General features: G+C 44.0%; 1 protein-coding gene across 1 annotated transcript in view; it reads right to left on the bottom strand.

The window, feature by feature from the left end:
* The window catches only part of cfap61 (cilia and flagella associated protein 61), a 218,996-nt gene that overhangs the window by 100,051 nt on the left and 96,051 nt on the right, over window positions 1-22,894 (bottom strand). The window contains exons 15-16 of the mRNA XM_041206097.1: window positions 17,888-18,094; window positions 16,965-17,099 (exon numbers count right to left, since the gene is read on the bottom strand). Coding sequence (XP_041062031.1) covers window positions 16,965-17,099; window positions 17,888-18,094 — 342 coding nt within the window. The remainder of the gene's footprint in view (window positions 1-16,964; window positions 17,100-17,887; window positions 18,095-22,894) is intronic.

Raw genomic sequence — 22,894 nt, 5'->3', positions numbered from 1 at the left:
TATGGAATGCTGCCAGGGGGGGTGAAGGGAAGATGTGTTTGGTAGTGGCATCATGCTGGAGTTGGCGGAAATGCCGGAGGATGATCCTTTGAATGCGGCGGCTGGTGGGGTGATAAGTGAGGACAGGGGGTACCCTAACATGTTTCTGGGAGGGAGGAGAAGGCATGAGGATGGATGCGTGGGAGATGGGCCGGACACGGTTGAGGGCCCTGTCAACCACCATGGGTGGAAAACCTCGGTTAAGGAAGAAGGAGGACATGTCAGATGAACTGTTTTTGAAGGTAGCATCATCAGAACAGATGCAACGGAGGCAAAGGGTGTTTTTGAAGGTAGCATCATCAGAACAGATGCGACGGAGACGAAGGAACTGTTTCTGAAGGTAGCATCATCAGAACAGATGCGACGGAGGCGAAGGAACCGTTTTTGAAGGTAGCATCATCAGAACAGATGCGAGCACCTGCCCCTTCACTTCCTCTCTCCTCACCGTCCAAGGGCCCAAACACTCCTTTCAAGTGAAGCAGTACTTCACTTGCATTTCCCCCAACTTAGTCTACTGCATTTGTCGCTCCCAATGCGGTCTCCTCTACAATGGAGAGACCAAATGCAGACTGGGCGACCGCTTTGCAGAACACCTTCGGTCTGTCCACAAGAATGACCCAGACCTCCCTGTTGCTTGCCATTTTAACACTCCATCCTGCTCTCTTGCCCACATGTCTGTCCTTGGCCTGCTGCATTGCTCCAGTGAAGCTCAACGCAAACTGGAGGAACAATACCTCATCTTCCGACTAGGCACTTTAGCTTTCCAGACTGAATATTGAATTCAACAACTTTAGGTCTTGAACTCCCTCCTCCATCCCCACCCCCTTTCCATTTCTTCCCCCTCCCTTTTGTTTTTTTCCAATAATTTATATAGATTTTTCTTCTCCCACCTATTTCCATTATTTTTAAATCTATACCTTTTATGCCCTTTTAGTCTTATGTCACCCCACCCCAACTAGAGCTGTACCTTGTGTGTCCTGCCATCCATTCTTAACCAGCACATTCTTTTAGATAATATCACCACCTTCAACACCTCTGTTCTTTTGTCTGTGACATCTTTTGATTATCTGCTCCTATCACTGCTTGCTTGTCCCTACAACACACCACCCCCCCTACCACTTCTCCTCCCCCCCCACCCCCCCACCTTAAACCAGTTTATATTTCACCCATCTCCTACTTTTACTTAGTTCTGTTGAAGGGTCATGAGGACTCAAAACATCAACTTTGTTCTTCTCCGCCGATGCTGCCAGACCTGCTGAGTTTTTCCAGGTAATTCTGTTTTTGTTTTGTATTTCCAGCATCCGCAGTTTTTTGTTTTTATTTTTCTTTTTATAGCAAAAGCAGATTTTTTTTCTCATTACTGTTTGTGGAACCTTGCTGTATGTAAGTTGTTTGTAGTATTTCCCTATATTATACTCTATTATGCTGTTATAAAAGACACCCTGGCATTATTTTAAAGAGAACATAGAGTTCTCCCATTGTCCTGGCCAGTATTTATCATCCTCAATCAACACCCCCAAACTGCTAATTTATCCCAGTGCTGTTTTTGGAATCTAGCTGCACACATATTGGCTGCACAAGATCATGAAAGGCACTGTATAAATGCAAGTTAATTCTTTCTATATGTATTTATTAAAATATTTATAAAGGGCTTAACATATTGGTAGCTCCAAACAAATAGTTTATTATTAAACAGCCTACACCTTATTCAACGAACATAATCAACCCTTAGAAGTGAAGAATCAAGTCATTAATAACTAAAGTATTTAGAAAGGTAATTTACAAGCTGGGTCCAGAAAATAACTGCATGAAAGTAATTTAGTCATCCTCAAAAAATAACTGAGGAAGTAAAGAAGTCACTGGTTGATATTTTTCAGAGTTCCACTTTTCTGAGAAACTCTGCATTAAGATCCTTAAACAGGTGGCATATTTTATCCTTTTGTATCTAACAATGTACAGGTATAAATTGATGGATATATCAGCATTATCCTATGCTGAGTTGTGCATAATGTTTTACACAAAGAATGGATACTAAAATTCATTTAGTGTTCAATTTGAACACTACAAAAAAGTGACAGAATTCCAATAGTTTCATTTGATAGCTGATGTTGCGAATATGTATTAGTAATGTTTGATGATATGTAGTAATGCACCAGTAATGTTGAAGCATATATTGTACAATGGGAATTCTATGATATGACAGAACCAGTACATGCAAGGTCTAAGTGTCACCTAGCTCATGCGTGGGTTAAACTCTTACTAATTGGAACATGACAAACTCATTCAAGTTAGCTGAATCCACCCACTGATATTGAGCTAAGGCCACATCAGAAAGTGTGACTTGAGACAAACACTTCTATGTGAATATTAATGCCAAAGCAGCTTTTTTCTACTTGAGGCTATTTCAATATACAAGATTATCAATAATCATGTGGAGTAAACAGTTAACTCTAAAAATAGCCACTGAGCATGTGCATAAGGAGTTATTTCTGAGCTATCACTGAGTAGCAAGTCAGAGAGTAGCCCTAGCTATGTCTTGGTCTTATTTAATCTTTGTAAATGGGTTAGCATGTAAATAAATTTTTAACAAAAGACCATTGTCTCCAGCAAGGTCTCTTCTAGCCTAAGAAGCTATCGAATCCCAAGATAAAACCACGATAACAGATGGTGGCAGCAGTGGCTACACCCATAGAGGGACAGTCGAAGATGATGGGAAAAGCCTCAAGTGAAGCCTAGCAACAGTGCAGCTAAGTGGGTGAAGGACTTCAAGGCCAACACAGCATCCACACTGGAGAAGACAAAATAACAAGGGAAACCCAGTGACTGGCAAGACAGGCATCATGAGAAAAGACAACCTTGAATCAGGGTGAGAAATGGCTACTATTTTGTACCAACCAAAATCATTTCAAAATATTGAGGGCCCCAAACAGGCTGAGCAATGGCAAAATTGGCAAAGATGGTTTACTGGAACGCCTCAGGTCTTGTGAGCAAAGAGAACAAAGAGCAATTAACAAAAACGAGCAAGTTTGTTTTACACTGTTGGAGCATAGCAGACAATGTGCTGGCCAGGTGGGAGTGAATGAAGAGACAACCTCCTATGAGGATACTCATACTTCAGTCTCCGTAAAAATATCGTCATTGAGAGGGTGAAACTTAATTGGCACAGTCAAAAACAGGGTGAAGGGATTGACTCATTCGTCAATGAATTGTACCGCCTAGCTGAAAATTGAGAGTATGGGACATTAAAAGATGACCTGATCAGAGATAGAATAGCCATTGGTGTTTCAGATGAGAATCTCTCCAACTTCCTGAAATCTCGGGAAAATTTAAATTTAAGCAAAGCTGTACAACTGACCAGACAGCCTGAAGAGTGGAGGCAGAATAAGGCTTTTGTCAGAGGTGCGAGGGAAATTCCCAAGAACAGACCGATGAAGTCATTCAATTTGTGGGTTGTGAAATCGGAAGTATAGCAAGGCAGCAAGGTGCCAACCACCATTTGTCAATATCCCCATTGTGGTGGGAAGAAGGTCCACAGGCAGGGAGAATGCCCACAATCAGGAAGAATGTCTTGCCTGAATTGTGCAATGCCATGGCTGTAGCAAGCTAGGCCATTTGAAGGTGGTCTGCCGTTCCAGGAAATAGGTAATCTTCACTTCTCCTTGGGGACAGGCTAGAGCAGGATGCACCAAGAGTGATGGTGACCACCTGCAAAATGATATTCTAGACTTTAGTTTGCTCTTTCAGGAAAGAGTGCAAGAGAATGAAGCTGCTGCAGAGGCAGATGATCTGTTGAGAGAAGAGGTCCTGGACCTTACTACACTCTTTGACTCCACTGCCATTGATCATGAAATCTTTGTTGTCTCTTCTGAGAAGAATTATCCTTTTGTTGAAGAAGGTAATAAAGAGGTGAATTTTTCTGCTTATTCCACTGAGCCCACCAATGACATGCTACAACAATTGCAAGCAGTCAGAAAAAAGCTATCCAGGGAGAATGAGACGGTTAACTCCAAATTGGATCAAACCAATAGTGAAAGTTCAGAGGTTATTAATCTGTACAAATATAAGCTGTAGCTCCCACATGGATCTCATCAGCAAGCCATGGAAGCACTCGAGCTTTCTTTCAACAAAGACACAGAGGCCCAAACTACACAGTTTCTACATTAGAAAAATGTAAAGTCGAGCATCAAATGGAGTTTGAAAATATAAAATTAGACATCAGTTGGAGAAGTGACACTACCTAAAAGAGAAGGCTGACTTACAAGCCTAGCTATTAGCAGTCACACAGCAGTACCAAGCCACAGAGAGGGATTTAAACATTCGAAATGCTGCAACACAAGAAAGTAAACATATTGCAGTAGAGGAACATATAAATGATAGGTGAAACATTCTCAGGGGTAGGTGGGAATGTGGAGTTGAGGTTACAATCAGATCAGCCATGATCTTATTGAATAGCAGAGCAGGCTCAAGCAGCCGAGTGGCCTACTCCTGCTCCTCATTCATATGTTCGTCAATGCTGTACCCCCATCTAAGGAAATTGTCACAGCATCAGATGGGAAGATTTGACTATGGAGAAACTATCTAAATAAGTATTGACACTAGCTGTTTTTCCAATACTACTGAGACTTTTGTAGTAAAATCACCCAATGCTGTTGTTGAACAAGCAAGTCTGCAGACCAGAGTACTATGCAGGAACTTCCTTTAGATCCTTGTCCTGAAGTTTATTCTGAAAGGTGCAATCATACTTTCTGCAGCAGACCCCGAGATCTCATTGTCTGCAGTGGAACAGCCTCACACTAAAGCAAGTGTAGTGATACCCTGACCTATATAAAGAGAAATTCCTACCGTAGAAGTAGTTGGGAAGTCCTTCTTTCCTAGTCTCCAGCCGTTCTTTGTTCTTCTTTTTGTTTACCAGGTTCATTTCTGGCACAGGTATTGAATGCTTCTCTTGTTGTTACAGCAGTGGAGAATGATACAGCTTCAAATTCTTCATAACAGCCGAAAATGCTTCATTTTGCTAAGCCAGCGCTTTCACCTTTCCCTAGTGTGCAATGCCGAAACCGATGAGAAGGAGAATTTCAGTTCATTGCCTTCTATTTTGAGGTTGTGATCGTTCAAGTTGTGGAGGGTCCTCTCTTGAATCAGTTTTCCTTGATTTGTCATCCCTACCTTTACATTCATGTCATTGTAAGTGTCACAGCTCAGGAGCCAGCTGTTGTGAGAAGCTGCTATCCCACTCCACCAATGTGTTTGCTTTTCAAGGACTCAAAAGGGTGCACATACATCCTGCATGTCCTCCAAGTGAGCCGAGAACAGTGTTGGAGACGTACATCTTTGGCAAAGGTAACTTGGGGGGGGGGGTGTGGGTGTGGGAGGTGTGGGCGAAGTAGGGGTTAGATGGAAACCGTAACCAGCACATGAGGTTAACAATTTGTGGGAAGAGTGAACTGGGGAGGAGACGTAGAGTAAAGTAACCCTAACTCTAATAATAGCTACTGATCATGTGCATAAAGAGCTATGTCACAGTGATGTCACTCACTGGAAGGTGACTGAGTAGCGTCTTAGAGAGTAGATCTAGCTGGCCTTCGTCTTATTTAACCTTTGTAAATAGTTGGCGTGTAAATAAATGTGTTTTGAACAAAGGCCCATTGTCTCCAACAAGATCTCTTTTAGAACAAGAAGCCAACAAATCCCGAGATAAAACCACGATAAAAGAAATCAGAAAATAGTACCAAATCACAACACAGAAAATGCTGGAAAAACTCAGCAGGTCCAACAGCATCTGGGGAGAGAAAGACAGAGTTAATGTTTTGAGTCCCTATGACTTTTGAGAAAGACAGAGATAACATTTTGAGGCTGACGGACTCGAAAGGTTAACTCTGTCTTTCTCTCCCCAGATGCTGTTAGACCTGCTGAGTTTTTCCAGCATTTTGTTTTTGTTTCAGATTTCCAGCATCTGCAGCATTTTGCTTTTATCATAGTACCAAATCACACTCCGCTACACTAATACAATTGTAGCTTTATGCTTTTTTTTACAGTCTTGGTTCCATTTTGGCGCTCTCAATTATTTCCAGGAAAATCCATTTTGTTGATATGTAATAATGTTTACATAGGGATATCAGCAACTGAAATTATCGCATTAAATTTATTGAAATAAATCTTATGTCCACCATATAAAATCTCTTTGCACTTGAAATGTTGAAGTGCTGCAGGAATTTGCACTGCAATTTTGAGTTTATATTATTTTTACAGGTATCATAATTTGTAATTTTAATGTGTTGTTGCTTCTGAATAAAAATAGAAAATGGCACTTCAGCATTTCTTCCCCCATGGATGACTTAAACACAACATAATAGATTGAGGAACAGAACATGGTGATTTCAAGCACATTACACAACTCCCTGAAGATTACAGCTGTCATGCTTCAGTAATCACTGCTCCTTGCATTTCAGCAAGGCGTACACTAATTGGCCTCAGAGAGTTTAGGATTAGGTGGATTGGTCCCAGAACACACCTTATTTCAAATGCCCATTAGCACAATATACTGAACATGGCACTCAAAGGAGTGATCAAACCTGAATGCTGACAAATCAGAGTGATGTTCCCTTTCTTTGGTTTTACAAGATTCTGTTTCCCTTTATCCCCCTTTATGTGTACCATTCGATTTACAGAATTCACAGAATCGTTACAGCACAGGAGGCCATTCTGCTCATCATGTCTGCGTCAGCTCTTTGAATGAGCAACTCCCAGTGCCATTCTCCCACCTTCTTCCTTTTCCGATAACAGTCTAATTCCCTGTGAATGCTACAACTGAACCTGCCTCCATCATACTCCCAGGCAGTGCATTCCAGACCTTAACCACTTGCTGCATTAAAAAGCTTTTTCTCATATCGCTTTTGTTTCTTTTGCCAATTACTTTAAATATGTGACCTCTTGTTCTTGATCCTCTCAAAAGTAGGAGCAGTTTCTCCCTATCTACTCTGTCTAGGCTCCTCAGGATTTTGAATACCTCTATCAAGTCTCCTTTCAGCCTTCTTTTCTTCAAGGAAAACAGTCCTAACTTCTCCAATCTATCTTCATATCGTCATCTCTGGAATCATTCTCATGAATCTTTTCTGCGCTCTCTCCAATGCCTTCGCATTTTTCCTGAAGTGCAGCACTTAGAACTGGACGCAATATTCCAGCTGAGGCTGAACTAATGCCGTATACAAGTTCAACGTCGCTCCTTGCTTTTGTACTCTATGCTCCTATTAACAAAGCCGGGGATACTGTATGCTTTATTAATTGCTCTTTCTACCTGTCCTGCCACCTTCAATGTCTTATGCACATATGTTTTTAAACACCTTTTCATTTCATTCTCATTCTTTCCTTTCACTATTTCCATCTGAGATAATTATATGTTCTTTTTAAACTGTATTTAAATACAATTATAAGCTCCTCATAAAACTGATTTTTAAAAGTCCAAAATATTTGAAATATTTAAGATGTATTATTATTTAAGAGATTATATTCCATTAAAAGTATGTAATAAGACACCACAATGTGTTACAGGCCTTGAGCTGTGCAGCCCATACTACACAGCCGCCTAATGGCCCCAAATGGCTGCCAAGCCACTGGATCTGTGCAACCCACCATATTGGATAAGGACAAACAAGAGGTGTCCTTTACCGGTTATTAAGCAGTCATCAAATAGGGTTGAGGGACAGAGGTGAGATTCATGATGAGCAGTGGGGAGAGCGAGACCATAATCAGAAAGGCAGGGTGGGGGGGGGGAGGGGGGGATAGAGAAGCCACCATCAGTGGGGAGAGGAAGACAGAGGCCAAGATCAACAGGGGTAAGAAAAGAGGTTGCATTTGGCAGAGAGGGGGGAGGGTAAGAAAGAGAGATTGGTGAGGTGGTGGAGAGAGAAGTGGAGATTGTGGGGGGTGGGGGAGAGAGGCCAGCATGGGGGTGAGGTTGGAAAAGAGGCTGGGATCGGCAGGGGAGTGAGGGAGAGACCAGACCTGCAGCAGGGGTGGGGAGAGGCCTTGATCAGTCGTGAGGGGTCCAAAGACTCCAGGAGGAATGGGAGGTGTACTCCCACAAGGAGAAAGGCAGTTAACTTTTGGAGCCAGCAGCTCCCTCTTCTTACGGTTGGGTTCCAACTACAGATAAGCCCATGCAGAAGCAGCGAATTTTACATCCGGCTCCCAATTGCACTGTGGAAGCCAGATTTAAATATGTTAATTAAGTGTCCTGACATGCCATGATGAGGCATTTGGATGCCCCAATATTGTTGCCATGAAAAAGGCAGCAGGCACATGCATGACATGTTGGGGACTCATTCCCCATATTTAAAACTTGGACCTCCCCTTTTCCTTACTCTTCTCCCACCCTCCATGGGGTATTAATATTGAATTAGTAATGACTAACATTCAATGACATATTTTCCTATACGACTCTAACCTCAATGAATAACATTGGTGCGCATTCTATTTTAAAATAACAAAATGCTTAGTGAAAATAGGCCAACCTAGTCTTTCCTGAAATTGCTTCTCTTGCATGCAAAAACATACCTGTTTTGTCCTTATGCTTTTCCTAGGGACAATCTGAGGGCCGGTATCATGAGAGATTCTTGGCCGCTCATATTCTACAAAAGGGTAATATGACTGAGATAGCTTTCCTCTGATGGAGGATCTTGCTCCTGTGAAGGAACCATTGTTGGATGAATCTATAGAACATGTTCCTGAGCAACCTACTGTTCCAACTTATGTGCCACAAGAATGAAATTCTTAAGGGAAAGACTGAAAAGATGGCAGCCTCAAACAGGTAAAATCGCGCTTTTGCCATTCCACTGGATACTGGATCTACATTTCCACTGATTAAGAGTGGCTGGTCTAACAGCAGCTATCGGATCCAGAGGGACAGTAGCCTCCGCCCTAGCTACCATGTCTGGAAGCTGGAATGCAAGGTTCTACCTTCTCCATCCTCAAATGTCACCAAGTTAGTAGTCTGCACTTCCATGTAGAGGCACCCACTGGTCTAAGGCACCTTTTAGGTGGAGAGTTAGCTGCGGATTCCAGTGAAGCTGCCACACATTTCACTGAGGTCTAAAGCAAAGGAAAAGCTTCCTTGATGTTGCACAATTAAGGGTTGTAAGCTGTAGGTCACATCTACTACATCTGTGATACACCTTTATTGACTGGCTTCAGAGCCAGCACCCTTCTTTTTAGGCAACACAAAAATTCTATGCCCATTGACTCAGAACCCAGGGGCATTTTTCCATTATGGGAATGTGGCAGATTCTCATCTCATCCTCCAGCTCTCTCATGTTCTGTGGGGTTGGTTAGCTAGTTGGCTAGATGGTTTGAATGTGGCGCAAAATGATGCCAATAGTTCAATCCCTGTGGTAGTTCTTGGAAGGCTACCTCCCTGCCTTGCCCCATGCTTGATGCAGAGTGATGACCACTTGTCTCTCTCTTTAACAGACAGTGATGCCTATGGTCCCTTGTGGACTATGGCTAATTACTTCATCTTACTTCACCTCATGCTTTCTGGACCATGCAGTTCACATCCTCACTAACATCATCTAATTCTGAGCTGGTAAACTGGAATGAAAAATAGTGTCTTCTCCATCAGTTCCATGGCTTGTACCATGCAGGGGATGACTTCTTCAAACTCTGGATCCACTATGATGTTCTGGCGCTCATACACAATATGTGTAAGTTTTTCCGGCAACAACTATCAGTGAATTAGATGAAGGCTAAAAACTCAGGACTGCCTGACAAGTGAAACAGAGGAAGTTGAAATAAGAGTTGTGATGATGTTAAAGGGGAGGAAGAGGTTTTCATGTTATGATAATGACACAATACTGTCAAGTCACAAGTTAAGTGCTTTCCTTAACAGGTATAAAGGATTATTTGCACAATGTAATTTTTGGAGGGTAAGATTGTATGCTGTTATATATTAGATAGTTAAACCATGTAGCAGAAGTAGAAAGGAAAATTACATTATAACTAATTGCTTCAGTTAGTTGCATGAAGCACACAATCCTGATGATGTATTTTTCAAGCACAATGGCTTTAATGAATCACTGCATAATTACAGGATTCATTAATTCATGTGTGCTCTGCCTAAAGGCAAGTCCTTGGCTTATTATCTGCTGATGCTTTGTCCTCAGCTGTTTTCTTAGCAGTTTTTTTTTATAGTGGTGGCTTGCCATTGCATTCCACTCTCAGAGGCAGAGTGAGAAGCAGGTCCCAAGTCTACTTCAGCCAGAATGGAAGTGCAGTCAACTTTGGGTTCTTGGTAGTTTGGAGATAGGGCACTTTCTTTCAGTATTTTTGCATGTGTTTCATATACAATTTGTCAGATCATGTACACAAGTTCAGGTTTGTGTCTCACGTGTACCAAAACTGAACTCATGTGGCTTGCTGAATTCAATAATCACCACCAATGCCCTTTGCCACCCCACCCCACTTATTTAAACTTCCAACATGGACCATCTACAACTCTTCATTTTTAAGGAGAGAAAAATAAAATTGTCCATGTAATTTTTGTTCTCTGCCTGCTGGGGTATTGATTGGTACCATGCTTCGAGACAGACTATTCCCTTCCTGGAAAATTAACTGGTTAAGGTGATATGATTTGAACTTTCTTTTCGAATATTTATCTGAGTGATATAGTACAATTGTGAGACTTCAAAAGGTTGAAAATGGCTGAATCTTTGTAGTTTTGATGTTTCAGATAGGATCTCCAGTTAAACTGGTTGTTTTTTTTTGGACTGGTCCCTTTCTGTCAAACTATAACGTATGTTAAAAATATTATAGAAAATTAAACTACATGGTGCAGTGGGTAACATATTAGCATGGATAGAAGATTGGCTGGCTAGCTGAAATCAGAGAGTAAGTATAAATAGGTCTTTTTCTGATTGGCAGGATGTGACAAGTGGCATCCCACAGGGGTCTGTTCTGGGGCCTCAATTTTTTACGATTTACAATAATGACTTGGATGAGGGGAGTGAAGACATGGTAGCTAAATTTGCAGATGACACAAAAATAGGTAGTAAAGTATGTCGTGAAGAGGACACGAGGAGGTTGCAGACGGATATAGATAGGTTCAGTGAGTGAGCAAAGATCTGGCAAATGGAGTTTAAAGTGGGAAAATGTGAAGTTGTTCACCATGGAAGGAAGAACAAAAAAGCAGAGTACCACTTAAATGGAGGATGGCTGCATAATTCGGAGGTGCAGCAGGATCTAGGTGTTCTGGTACATGACTCAGAAAAAGTAAGTATGCAGGTACAGCAAGTAATTAAGAAGGTTAATGGAATGCTATCCTTTACTGTGAGAGGGATTGAACATAAGAGTAAGGATGTTATGCTTCAGTTATACAGGGCACTGGTGAGACCGCACCGCGAATACTGTGTGCAGTTTTGGTCTCCTTATTTAAGGAAGGATGTAAATGCATTGGAGGCGGTTCAAAGGAGGTTTACTAGATTGATACCTGGAATGAGTGGGTTGTCTTATGAGGGAAGGTTGGACAGACTGGGCTTGTTTCCACTGGAGTTTAGAAGAGTGAGGGGTGATTTTATTGAAGTGTATAAGATCCTGAACAACCTTAACAAGGTTGGGCATTTCCTTTTGTGGGTGAGACCAGAACTAGGGGGCACTGTTTTAAAATTAGGGGTCTCCCTTTTAGGACAGTGATGAGGAGAAATTTTTTCTCTGAGGGTTGTGCAACTTTGGAATTCTCTGCCTCAAAAGGTGCTGGAGGTGGGGTCATTGAATATTTTTAATGCAGAGGTAGATAGATTCTTGTTAGGCATTGAAATCAAAGGTTATTGGGGTTAGATGGGAATGTGGAAATCGAAACACAAGCAGATCAGCCATGATCTTATTGAATGGCGGAACAGGCTCAAGGGGCCGAATGGTCCACTCTTGTTCCTATTTCTTATGTTCTTATGTTATGATTAAGCGCCTTGTTCTGTTTTACGAAAGATCTATTCCTTAAAAAAAAAGTAATCATTTGGACAGTAAGTCAATAAAGCAACCCAATTTATTGACCAAGTTAATTATAAAGGTCTTTCTAATGAATGGAATGTACTGCCTCAGAATATGAGTAATCTGACAAGCCAGGCAACAGTATGTATTTTAACAACCTGTTGACTGAAAAATGAGGGAGAATGAAACAATTGGCATTGAAATGCAAAAAGAATGCAGTACAGTTAAAATAACACCGCTGCACCTTTTTCTTGGGCTAGGAACTTATTCTGAAAGATGATTAAGAATGCCAAATTGCACTGAATTTTCCATGACAAGGATTTTACGTTTAGCATGTGTGGGCGGGCCAGAAATGCCGGAACGTAAAATGATCGCACCATCGTGCAATCTCGTGATGTTTCGTTCAACGGGCGCGCACCGGAGTCAGCTGTGCGCCCGCCAATAATTAAACTGCCTAGTAAGGCTATTATCAACCTCATTAACTTGAAATTTACGCTGCCTGTCGAACCTAACGGTTGGCGGGCAGGTGAAAAGGCCAGGGGGCCTTTACATTTTTTAGGAAACTTCATCCACGAGGTTTCCTAAAGCTTTTACAATTGAATAAAAACTTTTTTTGAAAAATAAAAACATGTCCCATCTCATGTGACACAGTCACATGAGGGGACATGTTTCATTAAATTTTTAATGTTTTTAATAATTTTGTTAAAAAGTGCTTCAGTCTCCGTGCCTCAGGGAGGGTGAGGCGCTCTTCCACACGCATGCGCAAAAGAATGCTGGACCTGACTCTGCCTCCTCCCTCTGGCCGCACAGCTAGCGCTCAGTGCTACCGCTCGCCATCCACGCTGGGCAGGCCTTCATTGGCCGGCCCATGTGAAATCGCGGTGCGGAGCTGATCACGGCTGGTGGGCGGCTCCATGGCTGCACCTCCCCCCTCCCACCAAGCCCACCCCACACAAGAAAAATTCAGGCCCATGAAAAATGATTTGTAAAAGGACAGAAATGTTAACAGTATAATAGGTAGTGGTGGAAAAAAAAGAGACATGCTATCAAAATACAATGGCTGTAACTTCTGAGCTCCTGGGCAGTGTAACTGGGGGGAGGCACCACAAAGATTTACTGGGGAACCACCCTCCTCCGCCACCCCGCAAGTTCCCAGGTACAGTTTGCATGGCAATTGCCTGAGAAGTGCAAACTTTCCTTGGGCAATTGCCCTGCATTGGGAACCATCTGAAAATGCAATTTAACTCGCAAACTTCGGATTGTTCCGACAGTCCTACATCAAAAGTTACCCAGAAAAAGTTAGAAGTGTTAAAACCACTTCTAACTTCTGAGTAACTATTGTACAGGCCCTCACCTACCTCGCCAAAGGACTCCCCTACACCTCTGAAGCCCCACGGGACTCCCGCAACCCCACCTAACCACCACCCCTCACCCCCCCGCCACCCAACCCCCACCCACCACCACAGGGTCCTGCCATCAGCCCAAAGACTTCCCACCCTCACGGGATTGTCCACCACAGAACCTACCACATATGAATCAACCCCTCCCCTCCCTGGGACTCTTCCCATCCACACTGGGACTCCCCTACAAGGCCTAACTCCCGACTTTCACTGCCCCCCCCGCAACCCTGAGGCTCGACCTGACCCGACCACCCCCCTCCCCGAGGCTTGACCCAAGCTGACCCTCCAGCCCCTGAGGGCTAATGCAATCCCGCTCAAGGCTCACCTGAAGGCTCGAACCCCACCCCCAACCGAGGCGAATCCCTTCCCCCCCCCACCTCGAAAAATCCAACCCGCCAAATCCAACACACTTACCTTATATACTTACCTTCTTCCTGGCCTGTCAAGGATCTTTAAACTTGACTGGGCCTTTAACTTACCTGATTAATGTCATATAGGGTCATAAAAAAGGGGGCGTGGTGCCTCCTTCCATCTGACTGAGCTCCCCTTAAAGCTAGGCCCTTGGGATCCACTGCACTACCCGGATCTCACCTGGCCTGAGTTGGAAGGTCGGGCAAGATAGGATTGAAAAAAATTTCAGGTAAAAAAGTAGGAGCAGAGTGGCAATCTGACTACATACCACTCTGTGGAAGTTCAAGACAAATATTTTATATTGTAAAATATATAGAAAGAAGACCCTTTTTAAAGACCCCTTCTTTTGAATATTATGTTCACGCATTGCACCTTTTCCAGTCATTCCCCAGGGCAATGCCTTGACCAATCAGAGTCGACCTGCCCGGTTTGAATTTTGAACAAAGCTGGGCAGTTCCATGCTGCATTGTCCATGGCAACACCTCCAACAGTCAGAGTCCACTTGCCAACCAATTAGCACTCTCTTCTCATGCTGTATAAATTACTGTTCCCCCATTATTGTTGGAAAATTCTTGCGAACTATCCTGATGAGTACAAGATGAGAAGATTTGATAACATGCCTCTTTTTTTCAGCAATACTCAAGTTCTGTACTACTAAATGACTATTGGTATAATAGGTTTTACTGATAACACTAGACATTAGTGGCAGTGCACTTTTAGCTCCTCAACACTGGTACACATATAATTATTCACAAATTGAAACTGATCTTATCATAATCTTGTTGTATTTAAAATTCACATTTAGATTGCCCACTTAACAACTTTCCGATCATGGCTATATTGTCAAGAGGTAAACTAGGAACAAAGGCTAAGCAGCAGGAAGAGACAAAAGATTGCAAGCAATTCATTCATTACTATCTGAAGCCATGAAATTACACATAATGGAATCAAGCAATATAATGGTCCACCTATTCTTATAATAAATGTATTGTGTCAGCCGTGGCTCAGTTTGTAGCACTCTCCCCTCTGGGTCACAAGGTTCTGGGTTCAAGTTCCACTCCAGGGCTTGAGCACAAAAGAATCAAGGCTGATACTCGAGTTCAGTAATGAGGGAATGCTATACTTTTGGAGGTGCTGTCTTTCAGATAAGACATTAAACCAAGGCGCTGTCTGCCTGCTCAGGTGGATGTAAAGGATGCCATGGCACTATTTCGAAGAAGAATAGGGGAGTTATCCCGGGTATGTTGACCAATATTTATCCCTTAATCAATACCACAAAAACAGATTATCTGGTCATTATCTCACTGCTGTTTGTAGGGCTTTACTTTGCACAAATTGGCTGCCACATTTCCTACATTTACAATAGTGACTACACTTAAAGTATGTAATTGGCCATAGAGCACTTTGAGACATCCAGTGGTCATGAAAAGCACTATATAAATATAAAAGCAAAATACTGCAGATGCTGGAAATCCAGAACAAAAACAAAAATACCTGGAAAAACTCAGGTCTGACAGCTTCTGCAGAGAGGGATACAGTTGATGTTTCGAGTCCGTATGATCTTCGTCAGAACTAAGACAATAGAAATGAGATGAAATATAAGCTGGTAGAGGCGGGTGGGTGGGACAGGTAGAGCTCGATAGGGGGCGATAGGTGGAGGCCAATAAGAGACTGCCAAAGATGTCAAAGACAAAAGGACAAAGGGGTGTTGACTATAGGATGTGCTAATGGGGACATTAAGGGTAGAAAGCAGGACGAGCAAGTGGCAGATGGCCCTAGTGGGGGTACGGGGAAGGGATCAAAATGGGCTAAAAGGTGGAGATGAAACAATAGATCGAAATAAATTTAAAAATAGGAGGGAAGAGTAAAATATATTTGTAAAAAAATTATAAATTATTGGAAAAGGGGGTGAGAGAGAGTTCATGATCTGAAATTGTTGAACTCAATATTAAGTCCGGAAGGCTGTAAAGTGCCTAGTCGGAAGATGAGGTGCTGTTCCTCCAGTTTGCATTGAGCTTCATTGGAACAATGCAGCAGGCCAAGGACAGACATGTGGGCATGAGAGCAGGGTGGTGTGTTGAAATGGCAAGCGACAGGGAGGTTTGGGTCATTCTTGCGGACAGACCGAAGGTGTTCTGCAAATTGGTCACCCAGTCTGCGTTTGGTCTCTCCATTGTAGAGGAGACTGCATTGGGAGCAGCAAATGCAGTAGACTAAATTGAGGGAAGTGCAAGTGAAGCGCTGCTTCACTTGAAAGGAGTGTTTGGGCCCTTGGACAGTGAGGAGGGGGAAAGTAAAGGGACAGGTGTTGCACCTTCTGTGGTTGCATGGGAAGGTGCCGTGGGAGGGGGTTGAGGTGTAGGGGGTGATGGAGGAGTGGACCAGGGTGTCCCGGAGGGAACGATCCCTGCGGAAAGCCGCCGGGGGGGGTGAAGGAAAGATGTTTGGTGGTGGCATCATGCTGGAGTTGGTGGAAATGGTGCAGGATGATCCTTTTAACACGGAGGCTGGTGGGGTGATAAGTGAGGACAAGGGGGACCCTATCATGGTTCTGGGAGGGAGAGGAAGGTGTGAGGGCGGATGCGCGGGAGATGGGCTGGACACGGTTGAGGGCCCTGTCAACCACCGTGGGTGGAAAACCTCGGTTAAGGAAGAAGGAAGACATGTCAGAGAAACTGTTTTGGAAAGTGGCATCATCAGAACAGATGTGATGGAGGCAAAGGAACTGAGAGAATGGGATGGAGTCCTTACAGGAAGCAGGGTGTGAGGAGCTGTAGTCAAGGTAGGTGTGGGAGTTGGTAGGCTTGTAATGAATATTGGTGGACAGTCTATCACCAGAACTATATAAAGATAACTGTTTTTTAATGTTACTTGTCACACTGGTCACTAATGCAACATTAGATGTTAAACATAAAAATGTTTTTAGATGATTAAAGGATGAACAGAGAAACCGTTTGCCATTTGTTTTTACTATTGACTCCATCAATATATAGGTTCCTCAGGTTGTGGGGGAATGATGACTAGAATCCCTAGTTCTTTTTGCTAAACAGTAATTAAAAACCACATTCTCATGAGTATACAAAGTCCTAAAACAGGTTGGCATAGTGCCATCTTCCTGCTACAACTCTTATCACCCACCTTTTCCTGGGTGACTCGCTTTGATGGAGCATTAATGCCAAGTTGTTCCAATGGATAGATAATCTGTCGTCTCCGATGCACAGGAACTAGGTAATTAAAGGCAGATGTCAGGGAATGAGCATGTGGATTGCTCCTCTGAAATAAAAGGTTTACAGTTACTTCTAGGATGTAATGCAAAGATAATTAATCATCTTCTCAGTAGATCTGAATTAAATTGTGCAAAACTCAAGAAAGTTTAAGCCAAAACAACTATCACATGAAGCTTAGGAATGAATTTCCCATTATAGTTGGCACTTTAAGCCTAAATATGAAGCATGAGTAACGATATTATAATCTCTATGGAAATTGCAGAAAAACAAATGGTAAACTTTACAGCACTAGCAATGCATGACAGTTTTCAAATGGGGAAAAAAAGTCTAGCTAATTACAAATCAGCCATATTAGGTCTAAAGAAAAATCAGAAGCCTCTTTTTTTAAAATTCATTTATGGGATGTGGGCATTACTGGCTAGACCAGTGTTTATTGCCCACTCCTAATTGTCTTCGAGAAGATGGTGGTGAGTTGCCTTCTTGAACCGCTGCAGTCTGCAGTGCTGTGAAGGAGGGAGTTCCAGAATTTTGATCCAGCGACAGTGAAGGAATGGCAATATATTTCCAAGTCAGGATGTTTAGTTGGGTAAATTTAATTTTGTACCAAGACAATGTCTAAGGCTATAATCAACTGCCTATATCCAGGTTCAAAGTTGTGCATAATAAACCAACCAATTCACAAATGAGCATTCTTCACCCTTTTTAGATAACAACTTCAGCACATATAGATGGAAAATAAAGTACATCTTTTTAAAAATAAGATATATAGATAATATATGTAGAGCTACTATACCGAAATATCTGTTAAATGCTATAACAGTTTTTTTGTTTTACCTTATTATCTACTAAATTTGGGTAAACAGGGTAATACAGGCATGACTTAAAAGTAATCCGGAGTATTTCTTTGAGAAAATGTCTGGTATGTTGATGGAAAATTGGGTTTAAAACAAAGTGATAGAGGTGCCCATGTTCTTCACGTTGGTGCTGGTTGAAGTAGATAAAGTTTTCAATGTCATAATGCGAACGGATATATTCAATGTTCTGGAAGGAGAAAAACAAACCACATTGAACAAGGAAAATAATACCTAAGTTAGTGCAGACAAAAACAGGAACATCTTTATATTGAATCCTCACAATTTAATATGTGAGGGAAAGGCTGAAATTTACCTACTATGAGATTTGTTGCAGTCAGGGCACTACATATGTTGTAGAATTTTGCTACCAGCACTGAGTGTCACTCTAGACCAGGATCGGAGAAAAAGCCAAGAGTGAAGCTTCATAAAATTAACCTTATGATGCACTCTCCTTCTCTGTAATGGTTAATTCTTACATCTAAACACATATTGTCATCAAATATGTACCTGGATTTCCCAATACCAAATGGTACACAATTGGGTTACACAGAAGTATAACTAAGAAGAATTTACAACACAGACCAGACCATTCAGCCCAATTGGTCAATTCAGGCATCTATGCTTCACATGAGCCACTTTTCACCTCTCGTCATCCAACCCTATCAGCTTATCCTTCCATTCCCTTCTCCCTCATGTGCTTAACCTTAAATGCATCTATGCTGTTTGCCTCAACTACTCCATTTGGTAGCAAGTTCCACATTCATACCCCTCTCTAGGTAAAGAAGTTTCTCCTGAATTCCTCTTTGGATTTACTGGTGACTATCTTACATTTATGCTTCCTAGTTTCAGTCTCCCCAACAAGTGCATATACTCCATGTAGACCTTATTAAAGCCTTTATTGATTTAAAAGACCACTATTTGGTCATCCCTCAGCCTTCACTTTTCTAGAAAAAAGAGCCCAAGCCTGTTAAGGGAATCTTAATAATTATAAACTCTCAAGTTCTGGTACTATCCTTTTAAACCTTTCTTTCATCTTCTATAGAGTCGCTCAGCTGAAGTCAATGGGCATTTGGCTGGCTTGGTGTATTTAAATTCCATCTCCATATACTTTTGACAATATGGAGAGCAGATCTGTATAGAACTCCAAGTGCAGTCTAACCAAGCTTCCATACAAGTTTAGTTACTCAGATTTTCAATTCTACCCCTGTAGAAATGAAACCCCACATTTTGTTTGATGTTTTTTAATGGCTTCTGCTTTGGTTGTGTAGGCATCACTGACTAACATCTGTATTCCACCAACTTTTATTATATGATTGTGGACAACAGTGTGATAATGACCAGATAATCTGTTTTTTGTGATGTTGATTGAGGGATAGATATTGCCCAGGACACTGGGGATAACTCCCCTACACTTCTTCAAAATAGTGCCATGTGATCTTTTACATTCACCTGATGGGACCTTGGTTTGACATCTCATCCAAAAGACAGTGCAGCACTCCCTCATTGCTACACTGGAACGTCAGCCTTGAATTTATGTGCTCAAGCCCTGGGGCTGAATTTTCTGTTTGTTGGGCGGGCGCGGAGCCGATTGCCGCCAGTGAAACAGGCTGCGCCACCATTTTGCGCGAGCAGGCCAACTAAGGCCCGCCTAGCACATTTCAGACTCCCGTGTTCAGTGGGAAATTCAAATCTGCGGCGGGCGTGTTCAGACCGCCGGTTCCAATGGGGAACCGGCAGTCTGTATAAAGAAAGGCCAGGCAACCTCCTTTAGGCTGTTCACCATGGCCAGTGACCAGACTCCAGAGGAGGTGAAGACAGAGGAGGAGGAGGGGGGCAGGCTGCAGGGTAGGCCAGCGGGGGGGCCAATGTGCCTCTTGGTTCCCCGATGCCTGCCTTGCTGCCCTCCTGGAAGAGGTGTCAAATCATCAGGAGGTGTTGTTTCCGGACGATGGGAGGAGGAGGGTCCCCAAGTGACCAGGCAGGTGTGGCAGGAGGTGGCAGAGGCAGCAAGCTCTCATGATGTTGTGAGGTGCACAGGAACCCAGTGCCGCAAGCGCTTCAGTGATTTGCTGTGCTCTGGAAGGGTGAGGACCATGTTGGTCTTGGCCATTTTACCCAGCAGGTAGCCTTAGCCTTTGAGGCCACCCCCCTCCCCCATGTCTTAGTGTCGTTACTGCATTCGGCATTTGGCACATGCTGGGTGGGCAAACAGATGATGATCATGCTTACATCAGCCTTAATGGTTGAGGAGAAAATGGGTTCTCCCCGCAGCATATGTCGGTGTTTGTCGCATTTGAGTAGTCTGGGGGCAACCTGCAGGGGAGGCAGCTAGACACATACTCAGAACTCCAACACATGTCTTATTGATGGTGATGAGATGGTGGAAGGGGAGCCTCAAGGTGTCGTGGCCAAGAGCCATCAGCTGACTTTGGCGCCGCACCTAGTTGCGCCTCCTTGCCATGGGCACTAAGACCCATGTGTTATTCAAAGTGATGGGTGCTGAATGTGTCCAAGGTGGCCGTTGGGGGAGGGGATTGGGAGCAGCCGTACTATCTTCTGGTGACTGATCACCAGTAGTGTGGACAGGAGCCACTGGAGGCCTCAGATGGGCCACTGTGGTTGGGGTACAGCGTGCGCGTGCAGAGTACATGAGCGATCAGCCCCAATAAACGCTCTTCTCTGTTCTGCAGGCAAAAACTGAGAGCAATAGCCGGGAGCGTCTGCAGACTGGTGGTGGGCACACTGTGCTGCAGCACCTCACCATGTATGAGGAGCAGGCCATGGAGGTGGGGAGGAGGCAGGTGGCCAGGTTGGCGGGTGTCTGTGAGGTTGGGGTCCAGCGGGCAGGTATTTGAGGGCCACAGTCCCATCCACTCTGTCTCCCCACCATCCAAAGCACTGATGGCTGCTACAATCATTAATGTAACAACATTGCTCATTCACAGACTGATACAGTCAGACATTTGGGTCACACACAAAGATCCCTCGGCCCCTTGAGGATGCGTGTCTCTAGCACCTTCCAAAGTTGTCTTATCCCATTTGTGACCACATGCCATGGCATCGCTGCTGCACGTCCAAAGACTTACTGCATCTTAGGAGGGTTTATACCTCCACCACCCTTTCAGCCAGTGCATCCCACATTATTCTGTCCAAAAGGTCCTCAGCACCTCACCTGTCAACCTTATGGCACAACTTAAATAAATGCCACCACGTTAGTCATCCTTGCGCCAAGGGGAAATGTTGCCTTCTGTCCACCCATTCCATGCCCCTCATAACGGCACGAAGCTCAATAATGTGACCTGTCAATCTCCTGTGCTCCATGGCAAATGTCGCAAGTGTTTGCAATGTTTCCTCATCACTCCAACTCTCCAGGCCAGCATGCATCCAGGTCAGGAACCTCTGCACTCTCCCCACTCCAATGCCATCCCTCCCATGAAGCGCAGGTCACAACTGAATGCAGAAGTACAGATGTGGCCTCGACAGTGATTTCTGCACTTGTAACATGACCTCCCTGTTCCTACGTTCTACTCCTCGGCTAATAAAGGCAAGTCTGGCTTCGACCTTGTTAAACACCTTATGTTCCTGTTCTACCTTAACGGGTCTGCCCAGCAAGGTCCCTGTAATTGTCGTGACTTCCCACGGTCTTACCATTACTTAGGTATTCCCGTACCTTGCTTGTCTTGCCCAAGTACTTAACCGCACACTTATCCACATAACATTCCATGTGGCATTCCTTAGGCCATCTAACCAGCCTGTCTGTATGCGCGTGTAATGTTTGGGCCTCCTCTTGACTATTTATCACCCCACCAATGTTCATCTCCTTAGGTTCTTGAAGGTTGAGCGCATTATGAGCCTGGGGGGAAAGGGATGAATGGTGTTACTGACTGAACACTAACTGATCCACTGTCCCTGTTGTTAATTTCAGCAACACCACCGTTTGGCTGCCAGGAACAAGTCCAGAGCCCACCCTCCACACCTGAGGGGCATCACATGCAACTTGTATCACATCATTTCAGTGAGCCAGGCACCAGCGCAGCGACTACCACATCGGTGGGGATTATGATGTCGGCTAGTGTCCTGGGGCACAGTGGAGAGGGCACTTCGCAATCGCTGGAGGAGGTGGCATGGACAGAGAGTGCCAATGGTGCCAGCAGCCAGAGGACTGCAGGAGACCAGGCACATGCTGAGTCGGGCAGTGATGATGTACCTTTGGAGATGTCCGCCATGCAGCAGCTGCAGGACAAGCGGCCGGGTGCGTGGGAGCATCTGGCAGGGTTGCATGAGGGTGTGCTTCAGTTGGTCTCTGTGGTGGAGGAATCCAGGCAGAGTGTCAGTGATGGCATGAACCTCAGGACAAAGCTTCAGGTTTCCTCCATTGAGAGATTGGCGACTCTCATGGAGAGGGGCTTCCAGCAGATTGAGAATCTTCTGATTGGGTTACGCTCTGACCTGCAAGCCCTCACAGTGTTAATGGCCACAGGTGGTCATTCCCAATGTGGGAGATGTTCATAGCACCATGCATCTGCGATGAGCAGGGAGGTCTCATGTGACCTCATGTCGGTGCAGCAGCTGTCTGTCGTCACTGCGGGTTCCTCTCAGGGCGCTCTGGATGAGGGCAGCAGCTCCTCCGCCCTTCTGCCAGTCACCGTTGCATCCGTTGAGGCTGTGACAACTGGGGAGGTGCCAGTTCTGGGACTGGCCACTCCCTCCCAGGCTGGGCCAGCACAGGCTCCACAGGCCAGAGGACGGCCGGCAAGGCCAACAGGACAGCAGAGTCAGCCGGCTGTCTCACCAGCCACTCTGAGCAATGGGACGGCACCTCGATGTAGCACCTGCAAACATAAGCATAAGGCACGTTAGGCATTCCACGGGTATGTCACTGGTGATTTTGTGTTGGCCCTTGATTAGGGAATGTTTCATTATCTGCGTCAAAGCAATGTTTGTTGTTTATTTTGGTAGCAATAAAGTCCACTTTTCTGACCATGGC

This window comes from Carcharodon carcharias, chromosome 2 (assembly GCF_017639515.1).
Source record: "Carcharodon carcharias isolate sCarCar2 chromosome 2, sCarCar2.pri, whole genome shotgun sequence".
NCBI classification, from domain to species: domain Eukaryota; kingdom Metazoa; phylum Chordata; class Chondrichthyes; order Lamniformes; family Lamnidae; genus Carcharodon; species Carcharodon carcharias.
This window is presented reverse-complemented; position numbering and strand designations above follow the sequence as displayed.